Source organism: Hippoglossus stenolepis, chromosome 18, assembly GCF_022539355.2.
Source record: "Hippoglossus stenolepis isolate QCI-W04-F060 chromosome 18, HSTE1.2, whole genome shotgun sequence".
Lineage (NCBI taxonomy): Eukaryota > Metazoa > Chordata > Actinopteri > Pleuronectiformes > Pleuronectidae > Hippoglossus > Hippoglossus stenolepis.
The window spans coordinates 4,050,135-4,067,362 of NC_061500.1; the positions used below are offsets into that span (position 1 = coordinate 4,050,135).

The following is a 17,228-nucleotide window of genomic DNA, read 5'->3' on the forward strand; positions in this document are numbered from 1 at the left end:
CTCTAATTTAAATAATGTATTTATTGACTATTATTTTGTCTTGTCATGCACTTTAGAGATGTATTAATGCATTGGTACTGTACAATTATTATTAATTAATCAAATGCTCAGCTTCCACATACTGTTTGCCCACTGTCCTTGCAACAGATATAGTGCATCATTTATTTATAAGTCATTTGCTTTATTGAATTAATTGACATACATTTTTATGACTATATTAATAATTTTGAGTATTTCTATTCTTTTCTTAGAACAGAAATGTCAAACTTCCGTAGGATCCCTGCTTCTCAGATCTGTTCCCTCCCAGCCTGTGTAACCATTCATGAGAACTGATAGACTACTGGTGGTTCTCATCATTAATTGAAGCCTAATGCTAATGTGTTAAAACACAATGTCTGACCTCAGCCAGTGTTTCTCGCGGCAGCGCCCCTCCTGGTCTTCATGTAGAAAACAAACTGAGCACTGCAAATACTCCCAGTGATTAATTGACGTTGCATCTCAATTATGGATGAGCATATATGAGTTTATGATGCGGTGCATAACGACCGGGGGGGGAGGGAGGCGAGTGTGTTTGTGTCAGGTGGCCGGTGCAGGTCCACGCACAGAGAGAGAGAGCTGCACCTTCTCTGGTGTTTGTTTGAATCGAACCCCTGCAGGAGGCTCAGCGAGGCACTGGAGTCAAATCAACTGTGCACTAATCAGATTAAATTCACCCCATTTCACTGCTTCCCACAGCTTTGCAGGAGAACACTGCTGAGCTGCTGAGGCCCTGGGCATTGTCAGAGCGACAGGTTCCTCTGTGTGTGTGTGTGTGTGTGTGAGTGTGAGTGTGTTTGTCTGAGGTGTGTTTGTCTGAGGTATGTGTGTGTGGAGAGAGAGAGAGAGGAGCGAGAACGGTTTGATTTAGATTTAGGGCTTAAAGGGGTTAGGCATTGCATTAGGTTGTGATGGTTAAGATTGGGGAAAAGAGATTGTGTGTTTGTGTGTATGCATGTGTGTGTGTGTGTGTGTGTGTGTGTGTGTGCGTGTGCGTCCACTCATGCCCAGCGGCACGTCCTCAGTTGAAGCTGCATAGATATCACCGCACCACGTCTATTTGCTCATGGTGTGAACACTCTGATCTCTTCATTTTCCATGTCCTGCAGCTTTGAATGCAGTGAGTTCAGCCCAGTTGTCTCTGAGGTGATTCTCTTCCAGCAGGACGTGAATATTTGATGAAATTACAGTGTTTTTATGAGACAGTTACTGTGTCTCTTATATCTCTAAAACAGCTTGTGCAAAAAGTTACAGAGCATGAAACAGTGGTTCCCTCCCGGTGACACTGATTCGCTGGTGGGGAGCCAGTGAGGGGTGATGTCCATGTTGGAGGACGGGTTGTTCAGGGCGCCTGCACATCGGGGGTGCAGCTGGGGGGATAATATAGTGTGGTGTCCTCTGGTGAAACCTGGTATTGTGCGATTATGTTGAAAGCACATTTGTGTTTTACTTTCTATGACAAGTGGAAATGTCTGCTATTCAAAAGCTGTTTATTATATTTGACAGTTGGTTAAAATCAAGGCCAGTCAGAGTTTATTTAAATAGCAAATTAAAAACAACCACCTTTGACCAAAGGCTTTAAATAAAAGAACATAAAAAAAACAGCGAATGCACAAAAGCAATAAAACATCAGAAATAATTGACAGTTAAAATATTGCACAATAGATGAAATCAAGGTCTCAAACTCATCCAGTGATTTTAAGCTTATGACTTATATCTGATATTGTCTGTTGTAGCTGTGTAAAGCCTCAGGATGTGAGTCAAAGCAGGAACCTCAACACCTCAGAGTGATAATAGAGGCCATTTGGGATTATTTGTACATTGTGAGTCAAATACGAGTATGAAACTATGACGTCTTCATGCACAGCTCTGACAATACCCCTGTAGGAATGCCAGCAACTCTCCAGTCACAGTGAATGTGTGTAGTTTGTGTAGTGTGTGTGTGTGTGTAGTTCCTCTGTTTCTCTCTCATTTGTCATCTTGTGCAACACGTGACTCAGAACAGAGAAGACACTGACACAACCTGAGCATGAACGTGGTTTGTGCAGCTCACTGTCGTGCCCTTGGATTTCAAAGAGTACAGTAGTTTGTTTAGTCATGTGTCACATGTGATTTTGAGACGGTGCTCTGAAAGCTGCAAAAGATGACAAAGCCGCAAAAGATCTGATAAGACTTTGTTTTTCTCTTCGTCACGATGCCCCCCCCCCTGCCCCCCGTATCTCCCCAGCGTTTTTTATAAATCGCTCCCAACGAGCCTGCGTTGGAGGCAGGAGTCACACGATCACGGTTTAAAACCATCTAACATATTTGGTATTGATTGGCTACGAGGAGACGATATGATTTGCCGCCGCCGCCGCCGCTTTTACTGTCATCTTGTTACCACGAGGAGCAGTCGGACCTGGAGGCGGGTTGGCAGCTTCTGCTTGTCTTTTATTTTTATGTATGTCGCTGACGACTTGTTTCAATCTGCGGCCGCGTCAGTGTCACATCCTTAATCACGGTAAAGAGCAGATACTGAACATCTGTCACAGCCTCAACTGTAGCTCTATAGGATTTTATTGTGCTTTTCATAACTCTGAGACAACAGAGGTGTTTATTTTTTAGTGTTAAACAACAGCTGTGGTTTTTCATAATAATACTAATAATACAAATCATCCTCGTCTCCCTCTGCAGGAACTTTTAACTCATTCAGCTGACCGTCCAGAGAGACAACAGCTCAAAGAGGCACTGGAAGCGATGCAGGTCTGTGTTACATACGAGTGTGCTTTAAAAAACATATTACATAATAACTCTGCGGCGCTTAAAGCCAAAGATGCATAAATGCCTTCATACAGCCACTGTGGCTGGAAGTAGCGCGATTTGACCCTGATATGACGGCTGTCAGAAAGATTCCTCACTTTCAGGCTGAAAGTTTGTCTCGCTGTCTCTCCTCGCAGGACTTGGCCATGTACATCAACGAAGTGAAGCGGGACAACGAGACGCTGAAGAAAATCAGCGAATTCCAAAGCTCTATCGAGAATCTTGTAAGTATTTTTCTTAAAAATATTGTGTGCAGAGCTTTACTTGCTATTTGTTTGTTTTAGTAATTTGCTTTAGAGACTTGAGCCTAGTCTACGCTTGCATTTCCCATCTTTAATTATCTTAACTTGGCACCAAGCGGAGAGTCTGCGAACTCTACAGCATCTCTATGGCACCGCATTCATTTCATACATGAGGGAGCAGAGAGATTCCCAGATGGCTGCAGGAGGGAAATCACAGAAATCGCTGGTGAAGACGAAGCATTCTGCAGGAAACTATGGGAAAAATAACTCTTTGTCGAGGCTGAGCAGTGCACACAAGCCTGAAGCTCGCTCCCGGCGGGAAACTACTCTGTTTGCATTTCTTCCTCTTCTTCTTCTTCTTCTTCTTCTTCTTTGCCTTTTTCCGGCAGTGTCGTTTAGGAGAACACTGCACAAGTCCCTCGCACCTCGAGCACAAGTATAGAAGGGGAAGTGTTGACATCACAATTGACGCAATGAGCAATTCATTCAGGCAAATCAAAGCTCCAAACCTCGGGGGCGCCACAGGTCCAATTCCTATCCCGGCCCTTTGCTGCACGTTTTCCACGCTCGCTCCCTCTCTCCCTCTCTCCCTCTCTCCCTCTCTCCCCTTCTGTGAATAAAAGTTTATGTCTGCTATTGTCACATTCCCTGATTTGACATCTTTATAGACGTCAGTTTTGTGTGTATGAGAATCTAATACAGCGGCACTAATGTTATCACCAGGCAGGGGTATAAAGTTTGTCAGGGCGATTCGTCACCGAGCGTCACCGAGCAGTCGCCCCTCGTTGAGAAATGTCCACGTTCTCTCTCTCCTCTGCTCAGACTGTTTACATCACGTTGCTTCCACCTGTCAGGATTGTCCTGAATACATCATCCAGTCTTGAGTTGTGTGGATTCCAGATGGTTGTTCACTTTCCATTTCCCCTCCTTTTTCTATCACGACGCTCCAACACCTGTTGTTTCCTGCTGAGGTGCAAAGTCACTCGGTTAATTTAGGACTTGAACACGAGCCACAGATCCAGAAAATTTGGATTCAAACTGCGATTAGTAGCTTCCATGCTGCGCCATTCCTAACGTATCTATTTGGATTCTCTCTGAAAGTCAGATTCAGCTGAATTATTAATGGTCTCTCATTAAGTTTTCTAATGTGCAGTGGATTGACATTCAGTGTGTGTCTTTGTGACCGAAGCAGCAGGTGAAGCTGGAGGAGTACGGGAGGCCAAAGATCGACGGAGAGCTGAAGGTTTGCTCCATCGTCAACCGGACCAAACAGGACCGGTGAGTCCGAACTCCTCTCACGGAAAAGCCGAATCAAAAACATACTCTCACGGCTTAAACGGTAAATCCAACGTGTGTTTGCCTTCAGGTACATTTTCCTGTTTGATAAAGTGGTCATTGTCTGCAAGAGGAAAGGTTACAGCTACGAGCTCAAGGAGATCATCGAGCTGCAGTCGTATAAAATGTCCGACGACCCCATGAACAACCGAGACGTGAAGAAGGTAAGAAATGAGCAGAAGACTTTTCTCCTGCTGATCTTTACTTCGCTAATCAGCTGATGAAACTTCCTGTGTAATCATTACCCATGTAAATGCAATGAAGGTCACGTAGGATCCATGAAATCACACTAACATGGCTTATTTGATTTCTTTGTGTTGAATCTGCATGTGTCTCTCCATGTTTGCATGTGTAACTGGGTCTTTTCTCTGGTGTCTTTCTTTTTGCATGCTTACCAGTCAAGTGGAAAAATGGTAAGCTCACGTCGACCCTTCTTTATTTAACTCATCTTCTCGTAGACGCCTACTTTTGGCACCGGTGTTTGATGGGTTATTATGCCGTGATTGCACGTGTACCCAGCAGCTCTGTGATTGGCTCTCCAGCTTTTTTGGTGAAACTCATCGCTAAAGCATGTGGAGCATCATTTAGATCAAAATTAAATGTGATCATATATATAATACAAACATATACATATACTGTTTTAAAAGTAGTATCACGAGCTTCTGTGGCTCATCTCTGTCCGTCATCCACACGTGTCTCTGCCATCTGTTCTTCACTCGCTCTCCCCCCCCCCAGTGGTCGTACGGCTTCTACCTGATCCACCTGCAGGGCAAGCAGGGCTTCCAGTTCTTCTGTAAGACCGAGGACACAAAGAGGAAGTGGATGGAGCAGTTTGAAATGGCCATGTAAGTATAATTACATGGTAGTAATGAAGCTTCTGTCAGAGCACGTGTGAGATTGTGTGATTGTTTCTGTTTTTCGGGATATTTTCCGTCATTCAAACACCAGAAGAAATCGAGATACATGACGGGGAAACTAAATGTCACCTTCCTCTTCTCGTCCAGGTCCAACATCAAGCCAGAGAGAGCCACGGCCAATCAGCACAACTTCCAGATGCACACGTTTGACAAGAACACCAACTGTCGAGCCTGCAAGATGCTGCTGAGGTAAATAACTCTGGTGCTGACGTGCACAACGGCACGTTCATGTCCCGCAGTGAATCAAGGCTGAGTGATGAATGAGTCCAACAGCATTCACTAGTAACTATCCACAGGTATAGAATTATCTTTTCTGTGTTCCATGTTTTTCATGCAGCATTTTAAATTGGAAAAGTCAATATATTGGCATCAGGGTTAAAGACTACAACCCACTCTAAACGAAATGAATTATTACTTAGAAATACCCAATTATAACTCAAATACCTCCGAGTGGCTCTACAGTAAATCGATGTGGCAGCAGAGTAAATCTCCATGGTTATTGTTCACCACAGTTTTTAAGCAGAGAACTGTACATGAAGTAGAATTTATGGTTCTCGAGAGCAAACTGAAGAGAAACGACCACATTTAGTGAGCAACAGAGACAACAGGGAAAAGCCTGGTCCCTCATTAGTGCTAAAGTAATGTTCAGGACATGTTCTAGTAAGTGTGACTGAGGCCGACACCGCACACCTCCTCCCCTGGGAGCGCTGCTGCAGCAGGGATAAGTCGTGTTACTGCATCAAGCACTTTCACCTCCATTACAGTCGGCCGGCTAAACTCCACACTGCGTATTGACCCACAAATTCCACGGCCCAGCTGACCTAAATCCAGCGAGCCGGCGGAGGCAGGGACCAGCGTTTCCTCACTCCCTGCTAGATGCTAATTACTGCTGCAGCCCCAGCAGATCCCCTTTGTGATTTATGGCGCTCACTACTCAACATGGCAGTGTGCGATGCATGCAGCGTTATAGTGTGTGTATCAAATACAGCGCCGGAGTGCACGGCCTCAAATGGAGGGAGTTTATTTTGTGATTTTTAAAGGGGTCACAGGATGGAAACGATGGAGCATGTGTAGCCGCAATCATAGAATTATACTAAGTAGCAGCAGGATCCCTGGTGGGTTGTACTTACAAGAAGTTAATTTGCGTCTGAGACACTTCCTGTTTACATTAGCGTGTGTGTGTGTGTGTGTGTGTGTGTCTCTTCCTGTGTGTGTCCTCAGGGGCATCTTCTATCAGGGCTACTACTGCTCTCACTGTGGAACAGGGGCACATAAAGAGTGTCTGGAAGTCATCACCATCTGTAAAATCAGTAGGTGTTTCCTCTCACCCTCTCGTAGAATATCACACTCGTATTATCATTTTAAAAAGGGCTTTTTTTTATTGTTATTAATACATTAATTAATTATTTGCCAGAGCTTTAATTGGCTCACGAGGCTCATTGAGCAGGTGTGAACCATCGTGTCACTGGGTTTGGTTCCAATCGGAGAAAACCTTAACCTAAGAGTCGTTTCATATCCTGCAGCCTTTTCAACCGACCAATGTATAACTTCTTACACGTGTTTAAAATAAAATAAACCCCTGACTGTGTCCATATCTTTTCTTTTTGTTTCAGATCCCCTCGACTTGGTGAGTTGGTAAAATACAGCAACAGCATATTCATCATCATCATTTCCCAGATATTGTGTCTTTTGTTTTGTGTCTGTATCCCTGATCTTGTGTTTTTGTCCTGTATGTTTCCTTTTCAACAGGAACCTGGGATGTCATCAGGTAAGAGCACTTCCTGTCGTCTGACATGACAACATGGACATTCTGTGACAGGCTGCACAGCACAGTCCTCTACTGACATCTAGTGGATTAGTTCACCTGCACGTGAACCAAAACCACATTATCAGACTCAGAGAGGGGGGGGCAATGCAAACATACAGAGAGATACTAGTGTATGTGCTTTAAATATCGTTTTGTATTCAAAGATTGGAAGAAATTAGATGTAAGAGGGAAATCAGAATTGAACTAGTTTATCTTGAAATGATCAAATCTGAGTTTCTTTATATTTTCTGAGATAAAGATCCTGGATCAGATTTGAACCCAGGATTTTATGGTGATATTGTTTTTATTGGAGACCACTGCTTCACCCAGAGAGCAAGTTTTATCAGCTGAAATCATAAAGTTACCAAAGAGGAAAATACACTGCAGCAATCTTAACAGAGAATCTGATACTGAGCATCGGATCTTTGCCTCTTTACTTCCTCTGTAAAGTTAAACTCACAATCTTTCCCTGCTGATAAATATGAAGGGTTTTTAGAAACTTTACTACACTAACATACACTCGTGCTTCTATTCTTCCCATTAACGCAGGAATCCATGCTTGTGTTTTCCAGGTCCCAAGATGGTGGCAGTGAGGAACTACCACGGCACGCCGACACCTCCGGGGAAGACGGCGCTGAGTTTCCAGACGGGAGATTTCATCGAGCTGCTGAAGGGAGACCCGGACACGACGTGGTGGGAGGTAGCAGCACTTCTGTCTCACTTCTATCTGAGACCGTGTGGTTGATGTAAATCAGGAACATCTTTATTTAAACAGTTGTTGTTGGCTCTGAACTCCGGCTCATTGATTCCATGACTCTGAGGTCAAAGTGCTGACTCGGGCTCCGAGGATGTTTCAAGTTGTTCCTAAACTGAAGCCTAAGGAAACAAAGTCGACCGAGCAGAACCTCTAAAGCTCCCTAATTAACATCTTGTTTACATCATCCATTCTGAAGAGAAATAATCTGGTGTCTAATCCCACTGAAAACCAAAAATAAACACTATGGATTAGGTTTGGATTAAAAGAATACATTAAAACTTTGAATTGAGTCAAACTAGCTGCAGAAGATAACTTTCACGATCTGATATTTAAAATTATATGATTTTTCTACTGTTAATAACGTACAAAATCTCTTTGTAATAAAATGAACCAGTTCAAATGAAAACTGGTCTGTTAGCACAGTCTTTTCTGATACTGCCACTAGTGGGCGCCAAAGTTGCACGTTTTCTATTTATATCCATAAAACTGTACACATGTGCAATACATAGCTTATTTATAAACAATTGTTTTACACTATGTTATATACATTATTTTGTAATGTGTTTTTGTGTTCCCCATCAGTTGATCTTTTTATTTTTTAAAATGTATTGATTTACGGTCACTTCGATGAACCTTCACATCTACTTCCAATACTTAAAAAAACAAAATAACAACTTTTAATTTCCTTCTCAGTGTATTTTTAAACCCTCTAACACGTTTGTTTAGTTTGTGTAAAACATTTTGAGTCTCTCTCTCTCTCTCTCTCTCTCTCTCTCTCTCTCTCTCTGTGCTTTACAAATAAACTTCCCCCCCTCTCTTTATTTTCCAGGGGAAGCTGATACAAACACAGAAGAGCGGCTTCTTTCCCAGTTCGTGTGTAAAACCTTGTTTGGACCCGAAGGTTTGTCTCCAGCTCACGTGCACAGACCACACTGAATCACTGCAGTTTGTGTGACTACTGAGATCACAGCCCATTGCTGTCTCTCTTTAGTGTGCACTTAACTACCTGTGTGGGGGGGCGCACATATAAATCTATATATATATATATATATATCTCTACCACAGTGCTGTTCTGTTTATAACTTCTTTAATGTGCCGCTTCTGTTTGTCTGCTGCAGCCCTTCCAGGCGCTATCGGGCCGGCAGACCTCCAGGGAATCAGACTACTACGGTTATCCTTGGTAAGACCCTTAACTTCAGAAGACTATTGTTATCGTCATACTGCTCATACCTTATATATTATATACTGCCATCACCCCCAGGTCACTTTTCTATATTAATACAGATCTTGCCGATGTTAACTTCACGCACTAATTCAAAATTCAAAGCAGCCTGACCCCCAAACATAGCCGCGACCAAAAAGATTAATTACCACACGGGTGTTTGAAGTCGAGGATTTGTGGATTCTTCCTTTGCATCTGGAGGTCACCGCGTTTCTTCTGCTCGTCACGCAGGTTTGCGGGGAACATGGAGCGCCAGCAGGCCGACAACCTCCTGAAATCCCACTGCAGCGGGACCTACCTCATCAGGGAGAGGACCGCCGAGGCCGAGAGGTTCGCCATCAGCATCAAGTGAGTGTGTGGCGTCGTGCAGGAGAGGAAGAAAATCTCAACGGGGAGGTTTTTTTTATTCATATCTCATGGGAAATTTAAAGAAAAACTCTCCCAGGATGCAGCAGTCAGCTTTCTCAGTGCATCTTTCAGCTCCGGCTAATTACCACTCAGTAATTGCTTTTTCTTAAATCCTGTTTTTCGTGTGTGTTCCCTCCGAGAGAATGCATCTCAGAGAAAAACACTGTACGAGCTCTTACTGGAGAATTCACATAACAATGTACTGTAATGGAGAATATCGTGTCTGTCAGACATGTGCAAAGGGCCTGTAGGGAGCAGCAATTAGGTCTGAGAACTTTTATTTGATTTGATTAAACTTTAAACAACAAGGCAGAATATTTTTTACCAGATTCACACATTGCTGCAAAACTAATGAGCATAAAATACAACAATATGTGACGGTTATTTACAAAATCTCTTCTATAAAGAATAAATATAAATAACATTTGATGAGTGAGTTCTTGTTTGATTTTACAGATTCAATGACGAAGTGAAGCACATTAAAGTCATTGAAAAAGACAACTGGATTCACATCACCGAGGCCAAGAAGTTTGAGAGTCTCCTGGTGAGTCGCATTTCCGTCCGTCAAAAATACCAGTAGAAGCTGTAAAGAGATAAGAGACGTAATCTTCTGTCTGTTTCTGTTCTACACAACAGGAGCTGGTGGAGTACTATCAGGCCCATTCGCTAAAAGAAAGCTTCAAGCTGTTAGATACCACGTTGCGATACCCCTACAAGTCGAGAGAACGCTCGCTCACACGGGCCAGCACGCGGTCTCCAGGTAAGTGGCTCTGAACACAGTCAGACCAATAAAACTGCACTTACCCTGAAGCTGATAACACAATCTGTTAGTCCCAGAAACACTGATTCACAGAAATGAACCAGCAGAGCAACTCGGCTGATAAATGAGAAAAGTTGACCGTGGCCGAACTTGTTACGTTCATCAGGCTTCAACACGAACTCCCATTTCCGTGCTTCCTCCTTATCCTGCTAATGTGATTTTGCTGCATGACCTTTACTCCTGCGTTTGTTTGAATGATACTTAACATTAATCAATCCAATGATTCCAGAGGTCTCCGTCCGTCTGTCTGCAGCTCAAATATCTGGAGAACTGCTCTTGTTATCCGCTTGACTCTTGACATGTGTGTTGTTACGGCCCCAAGGAAGTGCAGTGTTGAATTAATACATTCAATATTAATAAACTTTGACTTAAACATCACAGAACTTTGAACAAACATGAACTGCTCTTTTTGCAGCAGTGCATGTAATTCTGAGTTGTTTCTTATCTTAGTGTAAATCCATAGAATGACAGTGAACACTTGTCTGTCTGGTTAGAATTCAGAGTCAAGGGGGCAGAAAGGATCTGAGATGTGATTTAGTTTTGTGCGGAAGTGTTTGACCTTGTTGGCAGAACTCCTGATTCTCATATCCAGTCATCCAAGTGGCCCAGTGTTGTCTCTGTAGGACGGACCCAGGAGCTGTGGGATTACAAATCAGCATCCTGACCCGGGAACAACTCAGAATCCCTCAGCGAAGTGACTATATGCTGCCACCGCAGCCCAGATCCAGATAACAGGCAGAAAATGGATGTATTTATGACTGGCAGGACATTTATGCCTATTTATAACTCTGCTGGCTGCCATGAATGGCGGGGACACTACTAATTTGACTCTGAAGAGATGCTATAAAGTGCAGGTCCGGCTTACAAATGTAATCCCCTTGCCATCTTGGCTGTGGATAATGCGAGGGAGTGGAAAATAAATGAGACAGGCTGCAACCTTCCCTCTCCACCTCCCCTGACGTCCTGGTCCTTCCGAGGCCAATGACTCTCCTGACGAATACAAAAAGAAATGGAGGCAGGCCAGAGGGGGAAAGGGTCAGAGAATGAGGCGACAGAGCGAAATATATAAAGCGAGTGAGACAAAGAGGAAGAGTTTGTCGGCTGAGTAAGAGGCCGGTGGACCGGCTGTCGGCATTGGCTGCCCCCTCTGTCCATTAGACCGTATGAATACTGGCTCTGGCTTCTGTTCTGCGCCGGGCCGGCCTTTGTGCGCTGCGCAGGAAGACCCAGCTGGCCCCGACAGCGGGATTGTTTCCTTCCTGCTTTGGCTGGATTTGGAAGTGAATGCAGACAATGTGCTGCTTCTCCGTCTTTTTCTGCCTGTGCTTTTTTTTTTTTTTTTGAGGCTGCAGACACGACACACCCCTGCAGGTCTGCATGGAAACAGCGGTGGGACTGGGAGGAATTGGTTTTCATCTGTGATTATGCGATGTTGAACAAGTTTACAAATATCATACACATATTTTAGAACATAGGACATGATGGTGAATATCTTTCATCATCTATCGGATGTTAGGGACATGTCATCAGCTGTGTACCTCAGCATCATCGGGTGTTTCGCCCTTTTTATCACAAGACACCTCTTGCTGATCCTGACCCTCCTCAGGCTGATCAGACCTGGGTGTGTGTCCCTTACATGTTGGGGCCCAGTTTGGGTTATTTCCTCCTGATCCATAGCCATCAGCTTTTGAAGGTTATACACCCGTTCTTTACTGCCACTAGATGTCGCACTAACACGAGCGTCTCTGACCCAAACTGGCCACAGTTCCGACCACGACTCCCTCAAGGTGCAGGAATAAAGTTCCCCAACTTAAACAACTTGTAAAATCTATTCCTCTTGTCCCATCTGCTGGTTGCTGCTCCTGTCAGTGTCGGACCCTCTGTCTTAGAGGCTTGCTTGTGCAGCGTGTGTTTTTTAAACTTGTTTCTTACACATTCACAAGGAGGAATTCACGTGCACGAACCTGCACATGCAAAAAACAGAGCAGTTATGTTAATTTTTAAAAGGTTGCGTACAACCTTCATCTTGTTGTCTGCGAGCAACGTGGCTGTTTCATACATCAGCCACGTTATGAGGCAGCAATGCTGCAATATAAACATTTTAAAAAAGAATTAAAATATGTTCTAGTTGGTTAGTTCTACTTTATTTCACAATAAAATTATCTTGTGGGTACGATCCAGTCAAACTTTATTTATATGCAACAGTAAAGTTTGCCAAATGACGCATAAACCGACAATTGGAACAATTACCGTGTTTACAATCCACAAATAACTGTGTATTTTTGTTTAAATACCCGTTGAGATTAAATATAATAAGAATATAATGCACTCTTAAGATGCAGACACAGTCTTAACAAATGAAGCTTTGCCTTTTTCTTAATCCTCCTCTTCTCCGGCTGCAGCTCTGCATGCACGCGCCTCAAATCAGCTTCCAGCTTTATTTCCTCCTCTGTCTCTTCCTGTCTTCCTCTCAGCAGCCTCCTGCGCCTCCTACAACTTCTCCTTCCTCAGTCCACAAGGCCTCAACTTCTCCTCAACTCAGACCTCAGCTCCCTTTTGGTCAGGTACCGGATTCTTTTTTGTGTTTTTTCCTGTCTTTCCTTGCTCCTGTCGCCTTCCCACACTCAGCCGCCTGTAATTTCATAATAAGCCTCGGCACTCTCGGCCTCATTACTCGCTCTCCCTGGTGCTATTTTCATTAACGAGGACTTTTCAGTTCTTCCCGGAATGTCAGTCCCTCATTAAATCAAGAAGAGAAAAAAGCTATTTCCTTTCCCTTAATGAAACAACGTGTCCCTTCTCATCACGCTCATTAGTGACGATGCAGTGGCACGAGAAACACGGAGGCCGGCGTCCTCCCTCTGTTCTCACCTCACAACTAATTACTAATAATATGATCAGTGTTACCTTCCCGCCCAGGTCCCTCATGCATACAGATTGTTATTAAACTCCATTACTAGTGATTAATACCTTCAGTTGCTGCATTGTATAAAAAAAAAAAACTGTGATGAAAATGAGCTGTTGGATATTTCGTCTTGTGTCTGGATTGAGTTCCCGTCGCTTCCGTTTGCAGTGTTCACTCCGCGGGTGGTCAGCACGGCCGTGGCCAGGTATAACTTCGCGGCGCGGGACATGAGGGAGCTGTCGCTGCGGGAAGGAGACACCGTGAAAATCTACAGCAAGATCGGAGGAGACCAGGGCTGGTGGAAGGGAGAGGCCAACGGACGAGTGAGTGTTGATCCGCGTGTTGTTTTCTTTAAGTTACAGATCTGCACATGTCAGAAACATGCATTTATGCCTTTTACCCTCAAAAGTATCCGGGTACTCGAGTGACTGGATTTAATAAATTGAAGTGAAAAGCACTTCTGAAGCAGGTGGTGGAGACAATAAAGTAAAAGCCCGGCTGCTGGGAAATGTTCCACTTCAAAAGACTGGCAGTAAAACTGGATGGGAATTCAGCTTTTTATTCTCGGACTGTTTCTACTTCAGGGTGTAAAAAATTTGACAGTGTTAATGTGAAGCTGTGCAGCATGAAAGAGACGAGTGCATCCCCTCAACTCGTGTACTGGTGCCCAGCAGCTAAACCAGACTGTCTGGTGCTGGAGCTACTGTTGAACCAGTAAACTGAATCAAAGCACTTCAGGTCCAGTCTGTGTGTGGATGGTGAAGAATGTTAAACTCACAGTAAATTCAAGGAGGACTCGACAACAGATTTTTATTGTGTATCTATCTGCCATGTTAACTTCAATTTATTACTATTACTCAGTGGCTCCTATTCTTCAGAATCTTATTTCATTTTTCCACGTTTTATTCACTGGGTTTTATTTCCATCTTATTTTTCATTGATTTCCTACTTTTGTATTAATCGCCATAAAGCACCGTGAGCTGTATTTCACATATTAAAGGTGGTTATGAATAAAATATGTTGTCAAAATTATCTTATAACATCCGAACAAAAGGGAGAATCATGTTTGTTTACGTGAGGTTTAAATAGAAAGCACCTGTATCACAACGACCTGTGGTTATAAAGTTTAAATAATCAATAATTATATGCAGGTAAGATCACATGTCAACTCAGAGGTTTATTTTTTATCCCTCCTTACAAAAAACTTCTTGCCAGGAATTTGAAAAACAGAAGAAATATTGAATATTCATGAATTAGAGCAATATGCAGTTTGAATGAATCCTTTGTGTCGGCGCTGCCTCTGTTTGCTCAGGTCTCACTTCACCATTGCAACAAGTAGGAGCAGCCATTGCCTAGCAACAGCTGAAGTGGAACTTAAAGTAACTCTTGAGTATTTTTTATTATTCCAAATGGGGACGAGGCTGCTGCTGCTGCTCGGCCGTGCAGTTATCTGAGAATAATGCACACCCCTCAGCCAATTGGAGCGCAGTGTCTGCGTGGTGTCAGTCCAACGCATTCGAGCGGCGGCGGGTTGTTTTTAGTGTCGACGATTATCTGCGTGCACGTTAAACCTTGGTGTAAAAAAGAAAGAGCTGTTTAAATGGACCCATCTGTTGTTTACGTCTGATTACATAGAGGTGTTTATGTCTCTCGGTTATTTTCTGTTTCAGATCGGATGGTTTCCTTCAACCTACGTGGACGAGGAGGGGGGGCAGTAAAGCTGGGATGTTCGCCGGGCCTGGCTCCTTTTTGAAAATCAGGAACCATCTTCTACCTACTGTTCTCAGAGAAAATGACTCTCCCCAGGAAGATGACACGAGGAATAAAATAACTTTCTGTTGCCGTTTGTTTTCCCGCTGGACGCTCGTTTCCCAGCGAGCGTTTCTATCCCGTTTCTCAATCTTCAATTATGCATCAGCTTTGCTTTTCGGTTTTTGTTCTTTTTGCAGGACGTCCTGTTTAATTCGTGTACAGGAAAGAAGAAAGAAAGTGTTTGTCTCGACTGAGCCGACGACGCAGCGCAGACGGACGATTGGAAAGCTTTACTATGAAAAGGACGCCCCCTTTTGTTGCAGGTCTATGTGAGGTGAAATAATTGTACAGTATAGATAATTTATTGAATAGAGATTATTATCATTACGGATGATTATTGTGGGGACGTTGATTTTAGCAGCAGCAAAAGAATCAGATGAGAAAAACTAAAAATGAGAAAGAAAAAAAAAACAAAGACAGACAGACAGACAGACGCTCTGTTTTCATGTGGAGAGATTTTTTGCCTTAGTTGTCATGGTGATGCCTTGTGGGCTGACACCAGTGGAGGGAATCAACTTTGTTTTTACTTCTCCATGTGTGCATGTGCCCATGTGCGGCCCACACACACACACACACACACACACAGACACACACGCCGACCAATGTACAGTACGGTGCCTTTTGAAGAATGGTCGTTGCATATTGAGCCTCAACATCAGCCAGTAAAGAACTTTGCCTCCCTCCCCCCCCCCCAGAACACACCGTCTGTCCACATCCAGAGGACGTTACTTAAAAAAACGGAGGGCAGAGGCACTTACACAGCAAAGCGGGGGGATTTGCCTCCTGAGCCCTGGAAAAACAAGATGGTGAAGCATTTAACGCGTCCGAACCGGAGGCTGGATGGACTCTCGGAGACGCTCGGATGGTTTTTATAACCGACAACAATAACACACAGACACACACACACACACACACACACACACACACACACACAGACACACACTGTTCACACCAGTCTCGGCGTCACAAGGGTGCAATCAGCCGGAATGCGCAAAAAGGGAATCGTCAAGACAATTCCACTCGACAACCACTCAACACTTTTAAAAAAAATCTTCGTCGTTCTACTTTTGTTTTTTTGCACAGAATCAAGATGATTATTTTTTAGTTTTGAGAACTGGACCATTAAGTTGTTGTTGTTGTTGTTTTGTTTCATTTGAAGCCAAATTCTGCCATGTTTTTTAATGTGTGCATGGATTTCTTAATGTCTTTTTGTTTTTTTTGTACCTTGCCTTATTTTTACAGATGATCAGGTGATGGGATTGTTTTCTCCTCGAATAGTGATTCATGGTTTTTACACGTGTTGAATCCGCTCTGGTGCTGTGCAGACTGATGAACATTAAACAGTGTCAAAAAGAGTTTTTAAATCTGAAGCAAAACTGTTTGTGCTAATTCATATAAAATCCACCGAAGGAGCCCTTGTGACTTTCTAGGGGGGGGGGCAGTGCTCAGTGTTTGCATTTAGAGGCTTTAATACTTTTTTTACTGATTCACAGCCGTTCAGTCTGCAGTGAGTTTACATACAGATTCCCTCAGAGAGACTTTTTAATTAGTTACATAGATAATCACTTGTTTAGACTTTAAAAGTTGAGTTCATTAATTTGACATTTCAATAGTACAATATATTGACTTACTTCTTACATTTAACCTTTAATTCTTCCACCCGCACATTTTCAGCCTCGATATATCGCTGCAGTTTAATACGTTTCCAAACAAACACACCTACACAGGAAAAGTAGGATTCTGTATTTTCATAAAATGAAATGTCCAAAGCATCAAAGCGTTCAGGCTGAGAAACAAAGTGCAAACACTGAGCGCATCAGCTCTGGTTCACAAACACTTTTCGCAGCAGACGATGCAGATTCGTTAAGTTTCCGAACTTTTGATCGTCTGTGATGTGAGTTGTTGTGTCCCCCCCCCCTTCCCCCCTCTGAGAAGCACAACGTACTGGGGGCTGGGGGTGGTGGTGGGGGGGTTCTAGTCGCTGTTTATGTAGTGGACAAAAACCCATCGCATGTGGCTGTTGATCTGTCAACTCCTGTCAGTACATCCTTGGAAAAAAAGTACTTCATTGTGTACGTTTTTTTTTTTTTTTTTTGAAAGGTTGAGTATTTCCAAATGAGGTCTATCATGAAATAAATATTTCTCTTTTGTTTAAAAAAAAAAGGACA

The 17,228-nt window shown here is 43.3% G+C and overlaps 1 protein-coding gene across 11 annotated transcripts in view; it reads left to right on the top strand.

Moving 5' to 3' along the window:
- vav2 (vav 2 guanine nucleotide exchange factor) overlaps positions 1-17,223 on the top strand; it is a 172,668-nt gene extending 155,445 nt beyond the window's left edge. For 2 of the 11 annotated variants that reach the window (XM_035184580.2, XM_035184582.2), the window contains 19 exons: positions 2,710-2,778; positions 2,973-3,059; positions 4,267-4,355; positions 4,444-4,576; positions 4,811-4,825; positions 5,148-5,257; positions 5,417-5,518; positions 6,551-6,639; positions 6,943-6,956; positions 7,079-7,097; positions 7,709-7,836; positions 8,723-8,794; positions 9,012-9,073; positions 9,347-9,463; positions 9,980-10,067; positions 10,160-10,283; positions 12,818-12,907; positions 13,417-13,571; positions 14,919-17,223. In XM_035184580.2, coding sequence (XP_035040471.1) covers positions 2,710-2,778; positions 2,973-3,059; positions 4,267-4,355; positions 4,444-4,576; positions 4,811-4,825; positions 5,148-5,257; positions 5,417-5,518; positions 6,551-6,639; positions 6,943-6,956; positions 7,079-7,097; positions 7,709-7,836; positions 8,723-8,794; positions 9,012-9,073; positions 9,347-9,463; positions 9,980-10,067; positions 10,160-10,283; positions 12,818-12,907; positions 13,417-13,571; positions 14,919-14,966 — 1,611 coding nt within the window. In that variant the 3' untranslated portion in view covers positions 14,967-17,223. The remainder of the gene's footprint in view (positions 1-2,709; positions 2,779-2,972; positions 3,060-4,266; positions 4,356-4,443; positions 4,577-4,810; positions 4,826-5,147; positions 5,258-5,416; positions 5,519-6,550; positions 6,640-6,942; positions 6,957-7,078; positions 7,098-7,708; positions 7,837-8,722; positions 8,795-9,011; positions 9,074-9,346; positions 9,464-9,979; positions 10,068-10,159; positions 10,284-12,817; positions 12,908-13,416; positions 13,572-14,918) is intronic. The other 9 variants (XM_035184584.2, XM_035184586.2, XM_035184581.2 and 6 more) reach the window with 8 other exon arrangements.
- Positions 17,224-17,228: the final 5 nt, after the last annotated feature.